The sequence below is a fragment of the Microcaecilia unicolor genome, chromosome 9 (assembly GCF_901765095.1).
Source record: "Microcaecilia unicolor chromosome 9, aMicUni1.1, whole genome shotgun sequence".
NCBI lineage: Eukaryota > Metazoa > Chordata > Amphibia > Gymnophiona > Siphonopidae > Microcaecilia > Microcaecilia unicolor.
Window position 1 is genome coordinate 224,036,470 of NC_044039.1, and position 20,469 is coordinate 224,056,938.

Consider the following 20,469-nt stretch of genomic DNA (forward strand, 5'->3'; position numbering starts at 1 on the left):
ATTGGGCGAACATCCGGTAAAGAAAGACCAAATGGAATTATAACAGAAATATCAACATCATAGGTATAAAAAAGTATGCCCAAATGCTTAAATTTGAGACCAAAGGTTTGAGGAGATAGGAAATCCCTGTAGAACACCACACTTGATTTTCCATGCTTCAGAGAATTCATTTTTCTATTTAACCTTATAAGCTCTATTTTGCAGAAAACCCTCGAGCCGAATGAAAACCCTACCCACAATACCAACAGAGCTTAACAAGATGAGCAGAAACTCATGGTCAATCAAGTCAAAGGCCGCTGATAAATCAAATTGCCGGAGAACGTGGTACGGGCGGTTAGCTTGACGGAGTTTAAAAAGGGGTTAGATAGATTCCTAAAGGACAAGTCCATAGACCGCTATTAAATGGACTGGAAAAATTCCTCATTTTTAGGTATAACTTGTCTGGAATGTTTTTACGTTTGGGGAGCGTGCCAGGTGCCCTTGACCTGGATTGGCCACTGTCGGTGACAGGATGCTGGGCTAGATGGACCTTTGGTCTTTCCCAGTATGGCACTACTTATGTACTTATGTACTTATGGGGAGAGAGCCTGGTGGGGGAGGGGGTGGCAATGCATTATTCCAGGAAAAAAATTAAATGATCCCAGGTTCCAATCTAATTCATGTTTAATGTGCGATAAAATGCCATAAATAAGTAAATAAATATAAACTTTTAATGTTTATTTATTTTTTTATTTATTGCATTTGTATCCCACATTTTCCCACCTATTTGCAGGCTCAATGTGGCTTACAAGGATCCGTCATGGCATCGCCATTCCAGGGTAGCAGATACAATTGATGGTACAAAAAAGATACAAAAAGATACTGGGTAGCAGATACAATTGGTAAATAGATCATGGATGAGAAAAAAGCTCTAGGCAAGCAGTTATAGAAAGATGATTTTCGGAGTAAGGGTGGAGAGGAGAAATGTTATAATTGAGCTAGGGATTCTCATTGTAGGCCTTGTTGAAGAGATAGGTTTTCAGGGATTTGCAAAAGTTAGTTAGTTCGTGAATTGTTTTCAAGTCAGTTGGCAATTCATTCCACAGCTGTGTGCTCATGTAGGAGAAGCTAGTCGAATGTGTTAACTTGTATTTTAATCCTTTGCAGCTGGGCAACTGTAGGTTAAAAAATTTCAGGCTGATCTTTTGGCATTTCTGGGAGGCAGGTCCACGAGGTCTAGCATGTAGGCCGGGGCATCTCTGTGGATGATTTTGTGAACGATCGTGCAGATCTTGAACGCTATACATTCTTTAAGTGGGAGCCAGTGAAGTTTCTCTCTCAGAGGTTTTCCACTTTCATATTTTGTTTTTCCATATATAAGTCTGGCTGCGGTATTCTGGGCTGTTTGAAGTTTCTTGATAGACTGTTCTATGCAGCCAGCGTACAATGCGTTGCAATAGTCCAGGTGACTTAGCACCATTGACTGTACCAGGTTACGGAAAATGGATCTCGAGAAGAAAGGTTTTATTCTTTTGAGTTTCCACATGGAGTGGAACATCTTTTTTGTTGTGTTCTTCACGTGGGTTTCGAGTGTGAGATTTCGATCAATGGTAACTCCAAGAATTTTCAGATTGTTTGAGACGGGTAGAGAAAAGTTTTTTGTGGTTATGGTGGTGAAGTTGAGCACCTGATTCTCAAAGTGAACATATTCCAAACACTATAATGAAAATAAAATGATTTTTTTTCTACCTTTGTTGTCTGGTTATGCTGGCCCAGTATCCAATTCTGCTGCTATCTGTCCTCTTAACTCCGTTTCCAGGGCTTCCTTTCCATTTATTTCTTTCCTTTCCTCCTTTCTTCTTCATTTCTGGTCCTCAGCTTCTGCCTATTTTCTTCATCCATGTGCAGTTTTTCTCCTCTCTTCCTTTTCCCTCATCTCCTTCCTCACTCTTCCCTCCCCTCCATCCATGTCCAGCATTTCTTCTCTCCCCTGCCCTCCACCCACCCATGTCCAGCGACCCTTCTCTCCCCCTGCCCTCCATCCACCCATGTCCAGCGTCCCTTCTCTCCCCCCGGCCCTGCATGCACCCATACCCAGCGACCCTCCTATCCCCTGCCCTCCATGCACCCATACCCAGTGACCCTCCTCTCCCCTGCATGCACCCATACCCAGTGACCCTCCTCTCCCCCTGCCCTGCCCTCCATGCACCCATACCCAGCGACCCTCCTCTCCCCTGCCCTGCATGCACCCATACCCAGTGACCCTCCTTTCCCCTGCCCTCCATCCACCCATATCCAGCAGTGACCCTCCTCTCCCCTGCCCTGCATGCACCCTTACCCAGCGACCCTTCTCTCCCCTCCATCCATCCATGCCCAGCGACTCCCTTCTCTCCCCTGCCACCCCCTCCCGAGTTGTTCAGCGAATTCTCCTCCCTCCCTCCGGATCCGGTCCCTCACCAAACTGACTCTGAGTCACCCTGCCTTGTCCTTCAAATTCTTCGGGGCAGGCACTCTTGCCTGCCCACAGCCAGTGCTGACTCTCCCCCACCGCCAGATCGCTTCAAAATGGCCGCCGATTCCTTCAAGGACGGCCTCCAAGACTTCAGCAGAAGTCTCGCGAGGCCGCCTCTGGAAGTCTCGGTGGCCATTTTTAAACCGCGAACCGGCAGCGGGGGAGAGACAGCGCTAGCAGCGGGCAGGCAAGACTGCCTGCCCCGAAGAATTCGAAGGACAAGGGTGACTCCTCAGTGTCAGGTTGGTGAGGGACCGGATCCGGAGGGAGGGATGAGAGATGGCTTGCGCTTTTTAACACCGGCTCGCAAGTCGGAATAAAATTTAACAACCGGCTCTTGCAAGCCGGCTCCAGCACACCACTGCTTAGCCTTATCACTCACCTTACTCAAGAATGCCGATATTGAGCTTATTACCTATTATCAACATTACTGGTACCCAAGGCTTATAACTGGCTTAATGCCAGGCCAGCTGGTATGGAGCCTTATAATCCAATGTAAGGACAGCAGGTACTAAGCTTTATAACACATTTAAAATGAAGACAGCTGATACCAAGGCCTTATAACCCAAAGTACTACTGAGCCTTGTAATGTCAGGAGAGCGGGTATGGTGGCTGATTCTAACCTTAAATTGCCATCTTCCTGCAGAACTTTCAATATATTCATCTGAGATTTTTGTAGTTTGGAAGCCTTTGTGTTGTATTTATCATTCAATTCAGAGCTCATTATTTGGTCCACTGATGTGTCATCCTGGTGGCACCTTGCTGTTGGGGATATATCTTTTGCAGATCTGTCATTGACAAGGTCTAGGGCAGAAGTGCAGTGAGATTCATGTATTTCTTCCTCTTCATTCTCTTCGACTTCTTCTGTTTCCTCCTCCTCCCGCTCAGACTCGCTTCCCAGATGACCAGCTGCCCCTTTGGAGGAGTCTGTAAGATGAAGTGAAAACATCACTACAAAAAGAACAAAATGGAGAGTTCTTCAGTAGCAAAGTACTTAGCCCTGCAGTATTTTCCAAGTTTAACAGAACCTGTCCAAGCAGGTCTTACCATGCTATGAAGTTTCAGTGAACTACTCAGGGTTCTCCTATTTTAGTCCTTTTCCCCCATTTCATCTAAACAGATACTGCAATAAATGCCACTAGAACCTTGGACTCATACAACATGTACCTGGTTGTAGATGCAACCAATGTGCAATGGCTGGACTCCCTCCCTCTGGAACATTCCCAACTCTGGGAGACCACAAAGTAAATACAGATTTCTGAAGGAAAAGTCCATTGACCATTATTAAATTTTGGGTTTTTTGCCAGGTTCTTGGGGCCTGGATTGGCCGCTGTCGGAGACAGAGTGCTGGGCTTGATGGACCTTTGGTCTTTTCCCAGCGTGGCAGTGCTTATGTAAATACCACGATCAGAAATTGAACCCAAACAACTGCCAATAAGTTGGTGACAGAACTACGTTTCATTTTTGTGAATAAGAATCTCACTTGTTATAATATATAACTGCCAGCTACCACAGTAGTAGCTTAAAATCAATTCTTTACTAGGACAAGCAGCATCAGTGCCTATCAATTCAAAAAACTCAGTACCACTTGAAACAATGCCAGCATTCATCTGCCCATGTCTCAGTGACACTGGAAGCAACACCAGTGTCCATTTTCCCCACTCAGTGGTGCCACTGGAAGCAATGTTACCGTCTGCTACCACTGGGACCCATACTAGTGGCCACAATCCCAAAACCCCATGCTACTGGAAGAAATGTCAGTGTCTATCAGCCCCTGCCCCACTGCCACTGGAAGCAAAGTCAATATGCTGATACATCTGTCTAAGAGTCAGTGAAAGCAATACCAACTCCAAAGCAGGAAAGGTGCCACAGGAACAAATCTGCAGTTCTTCTTTATCAGAAAGTACAAACTACGTGTATCTCAATACCTTTTCCTCCTTTGTCCTAGCATCACTTCAACACATACGTTTGCATATTTACCTGCTCGTTTTGACAACGTTAACTTCATTCTACCAAGTCGCCGTCTGCGCTTTCTCATCTCCAAAGATAGGAGCTTCCGTTCATACAGCATTGCATGCAATTTTGCCCGAGTGGATAAGGGTACTGTTCCTATCTCTGTGCCATTCACCAGTGACCTACAGAAACAGCACAAGCGCCATATCAGAACACCCATTTATTGCATTACACCAGATACCACAGCCTGACATTGCAAACACTAATATGGCTGTCTGGAAATGCAGTGTATAAGTAAGGCATTTTGTTTGGAATGTTCCTGTAGCAATGCAATGATAGAAGTCCTAGTGGAAAACAAACCGCTGCAGCTTGCAGCTCAAAGCTGTTCAGTCTTATGATTATGCTTCAACCTAATAAACCATCTGAGTCACTGAAGACCACTTTTCTGATTAATGATAGCAAACTTGATGAAGAGGGTAACATGACCCGACATTCAGCTACACCCAGGTCACAAAACAAGAATACCACCATATACGCTTGTATGTCAGCACCAAAATTCTGCCTACATGCTATTTGGTAAATATGCGCATAACTTACATAGCATGCATTCTAGAGAGAGACACACAATTTATAATTTATGCATGTGTTTCAGCAAGCTAGGCGTAAGCATTTACATTAGCTCTATGTCTGGCATATGTACATTACTGGTTATGCACCTACTTTCCTTTATAGAACAGGCACCAACTGCCCCTCTATGGGGATAATTCTATACCGGACAGTAGGGGTTCTCAATCCAGTCCTCAAGACACACCCAGATAGACTGATTTTAAGGATATCTACAATGCATACTCACTGTGCATATCTGAAAACATGACTAGGTTGAGAAGTTACTGCTTTAGAGAATACAAGAATAACCCGGTATATATATGTTTGTGTGGTTATGCCAGCTTTAAAACTGGAGATGTGTGTGTAACTTATAGGATTTGGCAGTATATCAAACATAAAATAAACTTGGAGTCGTTTCTACATGCAACTTACTTTATTTCACCTCACTTCCTCTTTCTAATATTAGTATTCTAAACTGCTTTCATTGATTTTATATGTGTGAACCTCTACCTGTAAAATATGTGCGTATTTACATAATCCTGCTTAAACACATTTTTTGCATTTACATATGTACACACATACATGCATATATGCCAGTAGTACTAAACAGTTACACATATTAATACCTACTTTATAGAATTATCCCCTATAGGTCTAAGCCTCCAAGGACAAGATATTCAAAAGAAAGTTACGACTTAGACAGAGGGTGGCAAACACACAAGTCACCTATTCATGTATTTTTCAGTTATTATATGAAGAAAATCTGGATAAATGGCCAGATTTCATCTGTATAATGGGCTGGCTTTGGGAAGGAGTGAAGAGTTAGCAGTGATCTTCAGCAACTAAACAGAAAAATTATCTGTGTAATTCAAGCTTGCAGATAGTAAGTGGATAGTTGATAGCAGAAGAGACAGAACAAAAGAGCACAAGCATCTAGGATACAGAAAACTTAGCTGTGGCGAAACACCTAGTCGCCTGCCTGGGGCTAAACCTGCAGCCACTTAGAGGGTCTATCCCCAGCACAGCTCAGGTCCGCCTGCACTCTCCTCCCAACGACTGGGTCTCAGACCACCTGTGGGCGACTCTCCCGCTCTCAAGGGGATTTCTAGGTTACTGGGGCCACACTGACAGTGGTCCCACAGTTCCAGAAGGCACTAACAGAACCAATACACAAACTACCAGACAAGCAGAGGCAATAAACTAAAGGAGGTTTATTGTCATGAAAAATTAGAACAGTGAATCAGAAAAAGTGCAATCTGCAAACAATAACAGGTAATTGAATATGGATCAATTATAAAACTATCTAAACATTTGTTCACTAACTGAATAGTGCCTGGAGAATACAGGAAATATAGCTGCTCACAGGGTCTCAGTGAAGAGATATTCCTCTCTTCCCTCCCAATCTGAGACTGGAGAAAGATCCAGTATTTCCAGAGTGAATTTGACCTCTTAGGCCAATCAGAGCCCAGAAAAAAACATTTTTTAAAAGTAGCTGGCCACATCACTGCAGGTTACTTTCTCTTTCTGTGTTAAACTAAAGAAGAAACAGTCATTTCTCTGTAACGGCTTTAAACATAAAACATGCACTACCTGCTGGTCAAACTAGAGAAATACTCTTCAAGATATAATCAATAAAGTTTACAGGCTTAAACCTCACTGTTTTGTCACACCTCCCTCCTTAAGAGAGAGACCCCGGACTGAGACCTCTACAGACCGCTGGTCGGGTCTCTACAGTCCAATGTCATGGCGGTTCTGGCGCTTCCTTTCAGGAGAGTCCATCAGCATTACCATGTTCACTACCATTCCGGTGCTGTATGGTAAAGTTGTACATATAAAAGTTCTGAAGCTAACTTCGAAGCCCCTTAAAATTTACACTCCAGCCCATCCCCATCTATTCAGTCAAGATCAGGGCGTAGACTGTAGAAGTCTGCCCAGCTCCCGTTTTGCTTCCCAATTACTGGTGTCGCCACTCAATCTCCACATGGAACCATTCCTTCAAAACAGGATTCCTTTATATTTATCCCACGCATGTCTGAATTCCATTACCGTTTTCATCTCCACCACCTTCCGCGGGAGGGCATTCCACATATCCACCGCCCTCTCCGTGAAAAAATACTTCCTGACATTAGTCCTGAGTCTGCCCCCCTTCAACCTCAAATCATGTCCTCTAGTTCTACTGCCTTCCCGTCTCCGGAAAAGGTTCATTTGCGGATTAATACCTTTCAAATATTTGAACGTCTGTATCATGTCACCCCTGTTTCTTCCTTTCTTCCAAGGTATACATGTTTAGATCAGCAAGTCTCTCCTCGTACGGTTTGCAAAGCAAATCCCATACCATTTTTGTTGCTTTTCTTTGCACTGCTTCCAGTCTTTTTACATCTTTAGCAAGATACGGCCTCCAAAAATGAACACAATACTCCAAGTGGGGCCTCACTAATGACCTGTAGAGGGGCATCAACACCTTCTGCTGGTTTTGTCCCTCTCTATGCAGCCTAGCATTCTTCTGGCCATGGCCGTCGCCTTATTGCATGGTTTCTTCACCTTTAGATCCTCAGATACCAACACCCCAACACCCCAAGTAGATTACATCTAGCGCACGTCCCTCATCCAGTTCTTTGGTCACCCAGTCAAAGAAGTCAATAAGATTCGTTTGGCAGGATTCTCCTTTGGTAAAGCCATGTTGCCTCGGGTCCTGTAACCTGTCGGCTTCTAGAAAGTTAACTATCCTTTCTTTCAGCAGCAACTCCATTATTTTTCCTACCACCGACGTGAGACTTACCGGTCTGTAGTTTCCCACTTCTTCCCTGTCTCTACTTTTGTGAAGAGGGACCACATCCACCCGTCTCCAATCCTGCGGAACCTCTCCTGTCTCTAAAGATCTATTAAATAAATCTTTAAGAGGTCCCGCCAGGACCTTCCTGAGCTCCCTCAGTATTAGGGAAGTATCTCATCCGGCCCCATAGCTTTGTCCACCTTCAGATTCTCCAGCTGTTTATAAACTCTTTCTTCCGTAAATGGCGCAGTATCCACTCCATTCCCAGACGTTCCCTCGGCAGCCAACTGTGGTTCTTCTCCTTGATTTTTCTCCGTAAACACCGAAGAGAAATAATTGTTTAGCACGTTCGCTTTATCCTCATCACTCTCCACATAGCCATTCTCATTATCGTTCAGTCTCGCAATTCCATTCCTAACTCTTCTCCTTTTCCAATATATCTGAAAAAGATCTTGTCACCTCTCTTTACATCTTTAGCCATTTTTTCTTCCACTCGTGCTTTCGCTAGCCGTATTTCCATCTTCACTTCTTTGAGTTTAATCCGATAATCTTTTCCGTGATCCTTTCATTGCGTTCTTTTGTATTTCTTGAACAAAGCCTCTTTTGCTCTTATTTTTTCAGCTACTTGTTTGGAGAACCATATAGGCTTCCTGCTTCTCTTGTTTTTGTTTACTTTCCTTACAAAAAGATCAGTCTCTATAATCGATGACCTAATATCTCTTACAACTCAATTTATTACTCAGGAACCTTCTTGCAATACCATAACTTATTCCTCTTCACCATGTATGTATGAACATGGTATAAATATACACCACGATCTGTTCCATATTTATTAAGCTCCATGTATGTTACCATGTATGTATGTACCATGCATGTTACCATCTATTTATGCACCTTAATGCAATACCATTTGTAATTCTGTTACCCGGAAATGGCAACCGCCATTACGGCAAATGTAACCCACATTGAGCCTGCAAATCGGTGGGAAAATGTGGGATACAAATGCTACAAATAAATAAATAAAATTTATAGCAGCCTTTAGCTTGGACCACTGTTTTTCCACTTCTCCTACGCCTTCCCACTCCAACAGCTCCTTTTTCATGTATTCCCCCATTTTATCAAAATTAGTACTCTGAAATCCAGTACTTTGAGTTTTGTGTGTCCACACTCCACCTTCTTCCTTATATCAAACCATACGGTGTGATGATCACTATTAGATAGGTGAGCACCCACCCGGATATTGGAAACACTACCTCCATTTGTGAGCACTAGATCTAGCATCGACCCTTCCCTCGTGGGTTCCATCACCATTTGTCTGAGCAAGGCACTTTGGCAGGAACTGGCTCCACCGGAGTAGCTTCTCTTCTCTCCTGAAACACTTCTAAGCCAGACCAATGGATTGTGATCTGTGATGACAGGAATGTCTCGCCCACACAGATATGACTGCAGTTTCTTAAGGGCCCAAACTAAAGCCAAACATTCTTTTTCAATAGTGGCATAGGCTAACTCTCTGTCAAGGAGCAGGCGACTCAGGTACCCAATAAGGTGCTCCTCCCCTCTGCTATTCACGACTGAGTACAGTCCCAGTGCCATATGCTGAGGCATCAGTCTGTACCAAAAATCTTTCCTGGTAATCAGGTGCAACTAAACCTGGATCGGTAGCTAATATTGTATTTAAATTTTGGAAGGCCGCTTCACATACTTGCAACCAGGTAACAATTAGTCTCTTTTTAGTCAGGTCAGTCAGGAGCTTGGCTATAGTGCTGTAGTGAGGCACACACTTTCTGTAATACTCCACTGTTCCAAGGAAGGCCAATACTTCCTTTTTAGTTTTGGAAGTGGGCCAACTCTGGATAGCTTCCATCTTAGCTGGCTGAGGCTTTAGCTGTCCACCTCCCACTCTGTGCCCTAAATATTGCACTTCTGCCATCCCCATCTGACATTTGCTGGGCTTGATAGTCAGGTAAGCCTACCTGATCCGGTTCAACACTCCACTTAAATGGATCAGATGGTAATCCCAAATCTGACTGTACACAGCAATGCCATCAAGATAAGCCCTAGCATACTCCTGGAGTCCATCTAACAGCTGATTCACCAAGGACTAAAAAGTACTAAGGGCATTTTTAATTCCAAAATGAATCACAGTAAATTCATACAGACCAAATGGGGAAATAAATGCTGATCGCTTCTGAGCAGCAGCTGTTAGGAGAATCTGCCAATACCATTGTAGTCAGGCAGTGGGGCCCCAGCTAAGTGGTCTAGTAACTCGTCCATCCGGAACATCGGATAGGCGTCAGATACAGTACATTCATTAAGTCTTCTGTGTGAATTACAGGAGAGGATTGTGCCATCTTTCTCAGGAACAAGAACTATAGCATAAGCCCAGTGACTATGAGCCTGCTTTATAACATCTAGGGCTAGCATCTCATAAAACTCCTGCTTCATATGCTTCCTGCAGATATTCAATAGGCACTCTGTTTAAATGGTGTATGATCACAAGTATCTACATTGTGATTAGCCAAATGAGTAATTCCTGGCTTAGTAGAAAACACATCAACACACTTTTGCAACACTGCTGCTAGCTGGTGTTTCTAAGTGGGGGTTAATAGTTCTCCCACTACAGTTTGTTGTATAGATCTCTATGGTAATGTCTCGGTTAGGAGGTCAGGTATGAGTTCACCATCCTGACACTCTTCTGGTGGGTGGGCGACACACAGCTAGTACCATGGCTGTGCGACTTGAATAGGCCTTTAACATATTTACATGAAAGATATGCTGCTTTCTCTCTTGAAAGTCCCTAGATACAACATAGTTTTTGTTTCATTCAGGCGCATTATGATCTTGTAAGGTCCTGCCCAGTTAGCCTGAAGTTTATACTGATGGACTGGGACTAAACCAAGTAACTGCAGGCCCTCATAAAACTCTCTACTTTGGGCCTTACAAACAAACCAGGTCTATTGCTTAGTCTGGGCTGCCTGCAAGTCATCTCTGACAAATTCCACAAGGTGTTCTAATTTCTGGTGTATACTGACTACATATTCAATCACAGGTGTCAGAGGTATCAATTTTCCCCTCCCAGTGTTCGCTTATTACGTCAAGGGGTCCTCTCACCCTCTAGCCATAAAGCAGTTCAAATGGGGAGAACCCAGTAGACTCCTAGGGTACTTCAATGTACGCAAACAGTAGTACTTTTCTCAGTTCCGATCTCCTGACTCCACAAAAGTCTTTAACATATGCTTTAATGTCCAATTAAATCTCTCCACCAATCCATTAGTTTCAGGGTGTTATGGTGTGGTACATACAGATTTCACTCCACAGTGTGCCCCCAGAGTTTGGATCAGCTCAGACAAAAACTGTGTCCTTTGGTCTGAGAGTTTTTCTCAAGGATATCCTATCCATAAAAATATTTCTAGCAGGGCAGTGGCAATTTTCTCTGCTTTTATTAAGGATAAGGCTACCACCTCAGGATATCTGATAGCAAAGTCCATCACTGTCAGTATATACCTTTTCCAAGTCTGTCTAGGGACAGCTAGAGGCCCCAATATATCCACAGCTATCATCTCAAATGGGTCACAGACAATAGGTAAAGGTTTCAGAGGAGTTCAGAGATGATCTTGTGTCATACCCACTCTTTGGCAATCATCACAGGTTACATAAGTAATGCCACACTGGGAAAAGACCAAGGGTCCATCGAGTCCAGCATCCTATCCACGACAGCGGCCAATCCAGGCCAAGGGCACCTGGCAAGCTTCCCAAACGTACAAACATTCTATACATGTTATTCCTCGAATTGTGGATTTTTCCCAAGTCCATTTAGTAGCGGATTATGGACTTGTCCTTTAGGAAACCGTCTAACCCCTTTTTAAACTCTGCCAAGCTAACCGCCTTCACCACGTTCTCCGGCAACGAATTCCAGAGTTTAATTACGCGTTGGGTGAAGAAACATTTTCTCCGATTTGTTTTAAATTTACTACACTGTAGTTTCATCACATGCCCCCCCTACTCCTAGTATTTTTGGAAAGCATGAACAGACGCTCCACATCCACCTGTTCCACTCCACTCATTATTTTATATACCTCTATCATGTCTCCCCTCAGCCGTCTCTTCTCCAAGCTGAAAAGCCCTAGCCTCCTTAGTCTTTCTTCATAGGGAAGTCGTCCCATCCCCGCTATCATTTTAGTCACCCTTCGCTGCACCTTTTCCAATTCCACTATATCTTTCTTGAGATGCGGCGACCAGAATTGAACACAATACTCAAGGTGCGGTCGCACCATGGAGTGATATAACGGCATTATAACATCCTCACACTTGTTTTCCATACCTTTCCTAATAATACCCAACATTCTAATCGCTTTCCGAGCCGCAACAGCACACTGAGCAGAAGGTTTCAGTGTATTATCGATGACGACACCCAGATCCCTTTCTTGGTCCGTAACTCCTAACGTGGAACCTTGCATGACGTAGCTATAATTCGGGTTCTTTTTTCCCACATGCATCACTTTACACTTGCTCACATTAAACGTCATCTGCCATCTAGCCGCCCAGTCTCCCAGTCTCATAAGGTCCTTCTGTAATTTTTCACAATCCTGTCGCGAATTAACGACTTTGAATAACTTTGTGTCATCAGCAAATTTACTTACCTCGCTAATTACTCCCATCTCTAAATCATTTATAAATATATTAAAAAGCAGTGGTCCTAGCACAGACCCCTGAGGAACCCCACTAACTACCCTTCTCTATTGTGAATACTGCCCATTTAACCCCACTCTCTGTTTCCAATCCTTCAACCAGTTTTTAATCCACAATAGGACTTTTCCTCCTATCCCATGACCCTCCAATTTCCTCTGTAGCCTTTTCTGAGGTACCTTGTCAAACGCCTTTTGAAAATCCAGATACACAATATCAACCGGCTCCCCTTTGTCCACATGTTTGTTTACTCCTTCAAAGGATTGAAGTAAATTGGTCAGGCAAGATTTCCCCACACAAAAGTCGTGCTGACTCGGTCTCAGTAATCCATGTCCTTGGATGTGCTCGGTAATTTTTTTTTTTTTATTTAAATTATTTATTTATAAATTTATAACATCAATCACAAGTATTACATCTTGTTTAAGAAAAGCAGAAAGAAATAGGTACATAGGTATTATCCACAAAAGAAACAAAACCATTCATAATCTTTCTTAGACCACAAATAAAGTTCAGGGGGCAAGTACACTTAAAAGGAGATAACTAAAGCAAAATTGTAGATATATGGCCTGGCACACTTCGCACTTTACACTGTGAACTACATGTTCTAAATTAACACTGGATCTATTTGTTCAGGTTTTTTAAATCTATAAAGGATCTCAAATGTTCCGGATCTGTAAAAAGATACTTATTATCAAGATACCGTATTTGACATTTGCAAGGATTTGCCAATACAAAACTGGCACCTAAAGCTTTAACTTCATCTCTCATTGCCAAGAAGGCTCGCCTTCTTTCCCGAGTAACCTGCACAACATCTGGAAAAATCCAGACTTTAGCACCATAAAATGGTTTAGCAAGATTTCGAAAGTATAACCTTTTAATCATATTTAAATCTTGTTCAAAAACTAATGATACAAGAAATGTTCGCCTACCAAAAATTCCATCGTTGGATTGCTCCAAAAACGCCGATAAATCTTGTAGACCTTCATTCCTATCTTCTCTCTTTTTAGGAATTGGTAGATAATAGATTTTATTAATCGGAGGAATTAAAGTTGGTGAGACAGATAGGTTTTCAGTCAGGTATTTTTTGAACATTTCTGTGGCGTTTGTTTCTGTTGACCGAGGAAAATTAAGAATCCGGAGGTTCAAACGTCTATTATGGTTCTCAAAGTTTTCTATCTTACATAGTAACATGGAGGGGCATAATCAAACGTCGCCGGCCAAATAGATCGCCGGCGACCTATGTTGGCAGCAGCGCTACAGCTGGCCGGAACCGTATTATCGAAAAAGATGGCCGGCCATCTTTTTTTTCGATAATACGGTTTAGCCCGGTCAAATGCCGTGGAGTTCGCCGGGTTTGAGATGGCCGGGTTTGTTTTTCAGCGATAATGGAAAGTTATGTGGGCTATCTCAAACCCCGGCCAAATTCAAGGCATTTGGCCGTAGGAGGAGCCAGCATTTTTAGTGCACTGGCCCCCCTGACATGCCAGGACACCAACCAGCCACCCTAGGGGTCATGCGGTGGACTTCAGAAAAGCTCCCACGTGCATAGCTCCCTTACTTTGGGAGCTGAGCCCCCCACCCCCAAACCCACTACCCACAAATGGACTGCACCCACTAAATTTGCTCCAGGGACCTACATACAGCCTCTAGGACTTATTGCTACTGTATAACTTTGGCACACCAGTTCACACCTGAAGACTAATCTCTCTGAAAAAGTCCTTTCTTGAAATAACCACGTTTACTCACAGTTAACTGCAGATCAGAGGTTGTGCCCCACTGGCAAAAAAGTGTCCCCTGGTACTAAGATTAGCAGTAGGTCAGAGCTGGCACAATGGTGTACAATGCCCTCTTTCAGCACCATTCAAGATAAGAACTACGTTCTCTAACGTGGGTAACACAGGAAAGGGAACTAAAACTGGCTTACAAAAATGGCCACTACCGCATGGACTACAACAGGAAACAAAACAGGGCACACACTGATCCAGTTAGCAGGGGGGAAAAGCACCATGGGAGTAGAGCCCTGTACCCTACACCCACCACAATGCATTGCTAATGTGACTCTGCAGGGCACCTAACAGAAAAGGTGTCACACTCACCTGAGAGCCACATCGCAACCAGGGAAAGGCTGTCGGAGGATACAACACATTCTGCTGTCATGGAGGTGGGTACGGCATTTGAGGCTGACATACAGGCTGGCAAAAAAGGTTTTTAGTTTTATTTTTTTAGTTTGGAAGGGGATTGGTGACCACTGGGGGAGTATGGGGAGGTCATACCCCATTCCCTCCAGTGGTCATCTGGTCAGTTGGGGCACCTTTTTGAGGCTTGGTCGTGAAAATAAAAGGACCAAGTAAAGCCGGCGAAATACTGCTTAACGCCGCTTTTTTTTTCCATTATCGGCGAAAGCCGGCCATCTGGTAGCCACGCCCATGTCCGCCTATGTCCCACCTTCGCTAATCTACTGACACGCCCCCTTGAACTTTTGCCGGCGAAGCGACGGGAAAGCGGCGATGCTGTCAAAAATGCCGCTTTCGATTATACCGATTTCGCCACTTTTAAGAAATCGCCAGCCATCTCCCAATTTGTGTCGGAAGATGGCCGGCAATCACTTTCGATTATAAGCTGGATAGTAACATAGTAGATGACGGCAGAAAAAGACCTGCATGGTCCATCCAGTCTGCCCAAGAAATGTGCCACTTTTTGTGTATACCTTACCTTGATTTGTACCTGTCTTTTTCAGGGCACAGACCGTACAAGTCTGTCCAGCACTATCCCCGCCTCCCACCATCGGCTCTGGCACAGACCGTATAAGTCTGCCCAGCACTATCCCCACCTCCCAACCACCAGCCCCGCCTCCCACTACCGGCTCTGTTATCCAATCTCGGCTAAGCTCCTGAGGATCCATTTCTTATGAACAGGATTCCTTTATGTTTATCCCACGCATGTTTGAATTCCGTTACCGTTTTCATCTCCACCACCTCCCGCAGGAGGGCATTCCAAGCATCCACCACTCTCTTCGTGAAAAAATACTTCCTGACATTTTTCTTGAGTCTGCCCCCCTTCAATCTCATTTCATGTCCTCTCGTTCTACCGCCTTCGTATCTCCGGAAAAGGTTCGTTTGCGGATTAATACCTTTCAAATATTTGAACATCTGTATCATATCACCCTTGTTTCTCCTTTCCTCCAGGGTATACATGTTCAGGTCAGCAAGTCTCTCCTCATACGTCTTGTAACGCAAATCTCATACCATTCTCGTATGCACTCGATAAGTTAAGGGCCTTTTTTCTCCACACTTAACATATAGTAATGTAGTAAATGACGGCAGAAAAAGACCTGTACCTGTACAGTCCATCCAGTCTGCCCAACAAGATAAACTCATTTTACATGGTATGTGATACTTTATATATATACCAGAGTTTGATTTGTCCTTGCCTCTCTCAGGCTGGCAACCTGGACAGAGAAACATGTGACCACATTCCCAAATTCTCAAGCATATTTTGTATGGCTTGTTTATCTGAACAGAGAAATTCTCAAGCATTCTGTAGTTTTCCTTAGCTCTGAACATGAGTTCTAAGCCTAATAAAAAGGGAAATCTCTAACAGCGAAATTGGGAGCTCACCTGTGAATAAACGTACTTACTGCACAGGGAACTATATTTCCTGGTCTAGCTATCTCTGTAAACGCTCCCCCCCCCCCCCCCCCCCCCCACCCAGCTGATGATAAGAGCCTGGATGTAGAAATGTTAAGTAGTAGTAGTAGTAGTAGTAGTGATACATGACCAGTGATGTGATGTATGTAATGTGATGTGATGTGTCGTAAGCGCCCTTTTTCATCAAGCACTGCCATTTCCTCCCCTCACCCTCCCCACTGACAGTTTGAACTTCGTGGGTGTGGCTTGGATCTCTTTCAGGGAGAGAAAACTAACAACTTATAGCAGCAGCTTCAGAGAGCATTTTCCATCTCACAGATAGGCTGCAGAGAATACCTTCTCCTGCTTTAGACTTAGCCTGGCCTCAGAATGACATCCTATAGTATATCTCCTATCAAACTGAGCTCTCTTTTTCATCAAGCACTGCCATTTCCTCCCCTCACCCTCCCCACTGACAGTTTGAACTTCGTGGGTGTGGCTTGGATCTCTTTCAGGGAGAGAAAACTAACAACTTATAGCAGCAGCTTCAGAGAGCATTTTCCATCTCACAGATAGGCTGCAGAGAATACCTTCTCCTGCTTTAGACTTAGCCTGGCCTCAGAATGACATCCTATAGTATATCTCCTATCACCTTCTCCCACTACTCCAACCAGAGTTACACCTAATCACACTGACCACCCTTCAACATCTTCTGTCCTTCTGTGACTGTTCTCTTGTGCTTGACTGCTTAAATATTTTAAATTTAAATGCTTTACTTTTTGTCTATTAGATTGTAAGCTCTTTGAGCAGGGACTGTCTTTCTTCTGTGTTTGTACAGCGCTGCGTACACTTTGTAGCGCTCTAGAAATGTTAAATAGTAGTAGTAGTAGTAGTAGTGATACATGACCAGTGATGTGATGTATGTAATGTGATGTGATGTGTCGTAAGCGCCCCTGGCCAGGAATTTACAACATGTCTTCTGCTGCCTGACCACCTGGCGAAAAGGCTTGGCCTGTTCCGGAGGGAGGGCATTGACCAAGGTAGACAGCTGCCTCACCGAGTTCCACAAGTGGATGCTCGTGAAGAGTTGGTAAGACTGGATACGGGCAGTGAGCATAGTGGCCTGATACGTCTTCCTCCCAAAAGAATCCAAGGTCCTAGCTTCTCTGCCTGGGGGCGCTAATGCATAGTCTCTAGTACTCTTTGCTCTCTTGAGGGCGGAGTCCACCACCATTGAGATATGGGGTAACTGAGACCTCATCAACCCAGGTTCACTGTGGATCTGATACTGGGATGAATTGCTATTTTATCCTTAATTAATAAATCCGTTTTAGTAGTCAAAAGGGATATCTCTTGTTGAACCTGCATTTTATTTTGTATTGTCTCTTCTTTCAATGTTTCAAAAGCAGTTGTTAATATATCCAGCTTACTCACGATTAAAGACGTCTCCTTGGCAGCTTGAGTAACAGTTGAAGTCAAAGTCTGAATCGCAGTCCAAACAGACTCCAGTGTAGGCGCCATTGGAGAAACTTTTTCTCCTTTGCTGTTACCCTCCGCCGTCTTAGGTAGGTCGCCGCCGTACAGAGAATCTGCAGCCACGGAAACCGAGAGCTCCTGGATCTCCAAACTCTCCCAAGCAACGGCGGGACATGGCGGTTGATTCACATCCGGTGAGGATAACGTTGTTTCATTTCTCTGTGGGTTAAATGCTCCTTCATTTTCCCCCACTGCGGGCAAACTCAAACCGGTTGAGCGAGGCGTACTCGTGGCATACCGGTCCAGCGTTGTCTGAATCTGCGTTGTACCCGAAGCCGTCGGCGGTAGGCTTCTTACAACGCCCTTCCTTTTTGTATGGGGTATATTCAAAGAAAGAAAATCTCAGCCAAGGAAGAATTTCGGAAGAATATAGACACACTCCGGCAGCCGAGTCTAATCTGTAATTTTGCTTTTAATAATAGCCTCTACCATTTTCCTCGGCACCGACGTCAGACTCACTGGTCTATAATTTCCCGGATCTCCCCTGGAACCTGTAATGATTGTGGTCAGAACCCCTCTCAAACTTACCTTTTTCCTGGGGGTCAGCTTCTTAGCTGGCTTCTGTTTCTTTTGTCTGTCCTTTCTGAGCTAGCTCTCTTTCTCTATGCTGGCAGCTTCCAGCAGCATGACTCTAATTGTTTCAGTTTACTACAGCTGTGTGTGTGGACTGAGTTAGCTCTACCTCTCTTTGGGTGTTCTGGCTTCAAGTGCTTCACGGTGCTGCATTGGTGTGGGTTGGGCCTCTCTGGGTTTCAGTGTGCTGTCTGCCTGGGTCTAGGGAGTGTGACATCATCAGGGAGGGCCTTGATAAGGAAGTGGTGTTCTTCCCTTCAGGGCCTTTGCAACGTTTGCATTTGCGCTTGCTATAGGGCCAGGTCAGTGTTAGTGCAGTGTGCACTTGTGACTTGTGGGTTTAGCTTTCCTGCTTTTCCCTTGTAGCTCCCCTGCTTCCCCTTTTGGTGCTTTAGAAGCATTTCTGTGTTTGGGGCTTTGAAAGCTCTTCTGTGTTTGGTGCTTTAGAAGCACTTCTGGGTTTGGTGCTTCTGTGTTTGGTGCTTTAGAAGCACTTCTGTGTTTTGGTGCTTTAGAAGCACTTCTGGGTTTGGTGCTTTAGAAGCACTTCTGGGTTTGGTGCTTTAGAAGCACTTCTGTGTTTGGTGCTTTAGAAGCACTGCTGTCTTCTGTGTTTAGCTTCCCTGTTTTCTCCCTTTGGCTCCCCTGTCTTCCCTTTTAGTGCTAGGAGCTCTGCTGGTAGTTTGGTGCTTAGGAGCACCGTGGTTAGTTTAGGGTTGTAGAGCTGTTGTGCTTGGTGCTTAGGAGCACATGTGTTAGCTTATGTGTTTAGCTTTCCTGCTTTTCCCTTGTAACTCTCCTGCTTTTCCTTTTGGTGCTGTGAGAAGCACTCCTGTTAGGTCAGTGCCTAGGGGCACTCCTATTAGTATAGGGCTTAGGAAGTCCTTTTGTTATTTTACTGTTAGGGACACTTCTGTTGGTTTAGGGCTTGGGAACACTTAGGTCAGTTTAGGATTTAGGAGGACTTCTGTTTCCAGTCCTGGTCCCTGTGGCATCCGGTATCATAAGTACATAAGTACATAAGTAGTGCCATACTGGGAAAGACCAAAGGTCCATCTAGCCCAGCATCCTGTCACCGACAGTGGCCAATCCAGGTCAAGGGCACCTGGCACGCTCCCCAAACGTAAAAACATTCCAGACAAGTTATACCTAAAAATGAGGAATTTTTCCAGTCCATTTAATAGCGGTCTATGGACTTGTCCTTTAGGAATCTATCTAACCCCTTTTTAAACTCCGTCAAGCTAACCGCCCGTACCACGTTCTCCGGCAATGAATTCCAGAGTCTAATTACACGTTGGGTGAAGAAAAATTTTCTCCGATTCGTTTTAAATTTACCACACTGTAGCTTCAACTCATGCCCTCTAGTCCTAGTATTTTTGGATAGCGTGAACAGTCGCTTCACATCCACCCGATCCATTCCACTCATTATTTTATACACTTCTATCATATCTCCCCTCAGCCGTCTCTTCTCCAAGCTGAAAAGCCCTAGCCTTCTCAGCCTCTCTTCATAGGAAAGTCGTCCCATCCCCACTATCATTTTCGTCGCCCTTCGCTGTACCTTTTCCAATTCTACTATATCTTTTTGAGATACGGAGACCAGTACTGAACACAATACTCCAGGTGCGGTCGCACCATGGAGCGATACAACGGCATTATAACATCCGCACACCTGGACTCCATACCCTTCTTAATAACACCCAACATTCTATTCGCTTTCCTAGCCGCAGCAGCACACTGAGCAGAAGGTTTCAGCGTATCATCGACGACGACACCCAGATCCCTTTCTTGATCCGTAACTCCTAACGCGGAACCTTGCAAGACGTAGCTATAATTCGGGTTCCTCTTACCCACATGCATCACTTTGCACTTGTCAACATTGAACTTCATCTGCCACTTGCACGCCCATTCTCCCAGTCTCGCAAGGTCCTCCTGTAATCGTTCACATTCCTCCTGCGACTTGACGACCCTGAATAATTTTGTGTCATCGGCGAATTTAATTACCTCACTAGTTATTCCCATCTCTAGGTCATTTATAAATACATTAAAAAGCAACGGACCCAGCACAGACCCCTGCGGGACCCCACTAACTACCCTCCTCCACTGAGAATACTGGCCACGCAATCCTACTCTCTGCTTCCTATCTTTCAACCAGTTCTTAATCCATAATAATACCCTACCTCCGATTCCATGACTCTGCAATTTCTTCAGGAGTCTTTCGTGCGGCA

General features: G+C 44.4%; 1 protein-coding gene across 1 annotated transcript in view; it reads right to left on the minus strand.

The window, feature by feature from the left end:
- The window catches only part of TTLL5 (tubulin tyrosine ligase like 5), a 482,374-nt gene that overhangs the window by 189,981 nt on the left and 271,924 nt on the right, over positions 1–20,469 (minus strand). The window contains exons 21-22 of the mRNA XM_030213729.1: positions 4,472–4,626; positions 3,115–3,418 (exon numbers count right to left, since the gene is read on the minus strand). Of these exons, the coding sequence (XP_030069589.1) occupies positions 3,115–3,418; positions 4,472–4,626 (459 nt within the window). The remainder of the gene's footprint in view (positions 1–3,114; positions 3,419–4,471; positions 4,627–20,469) is intronic.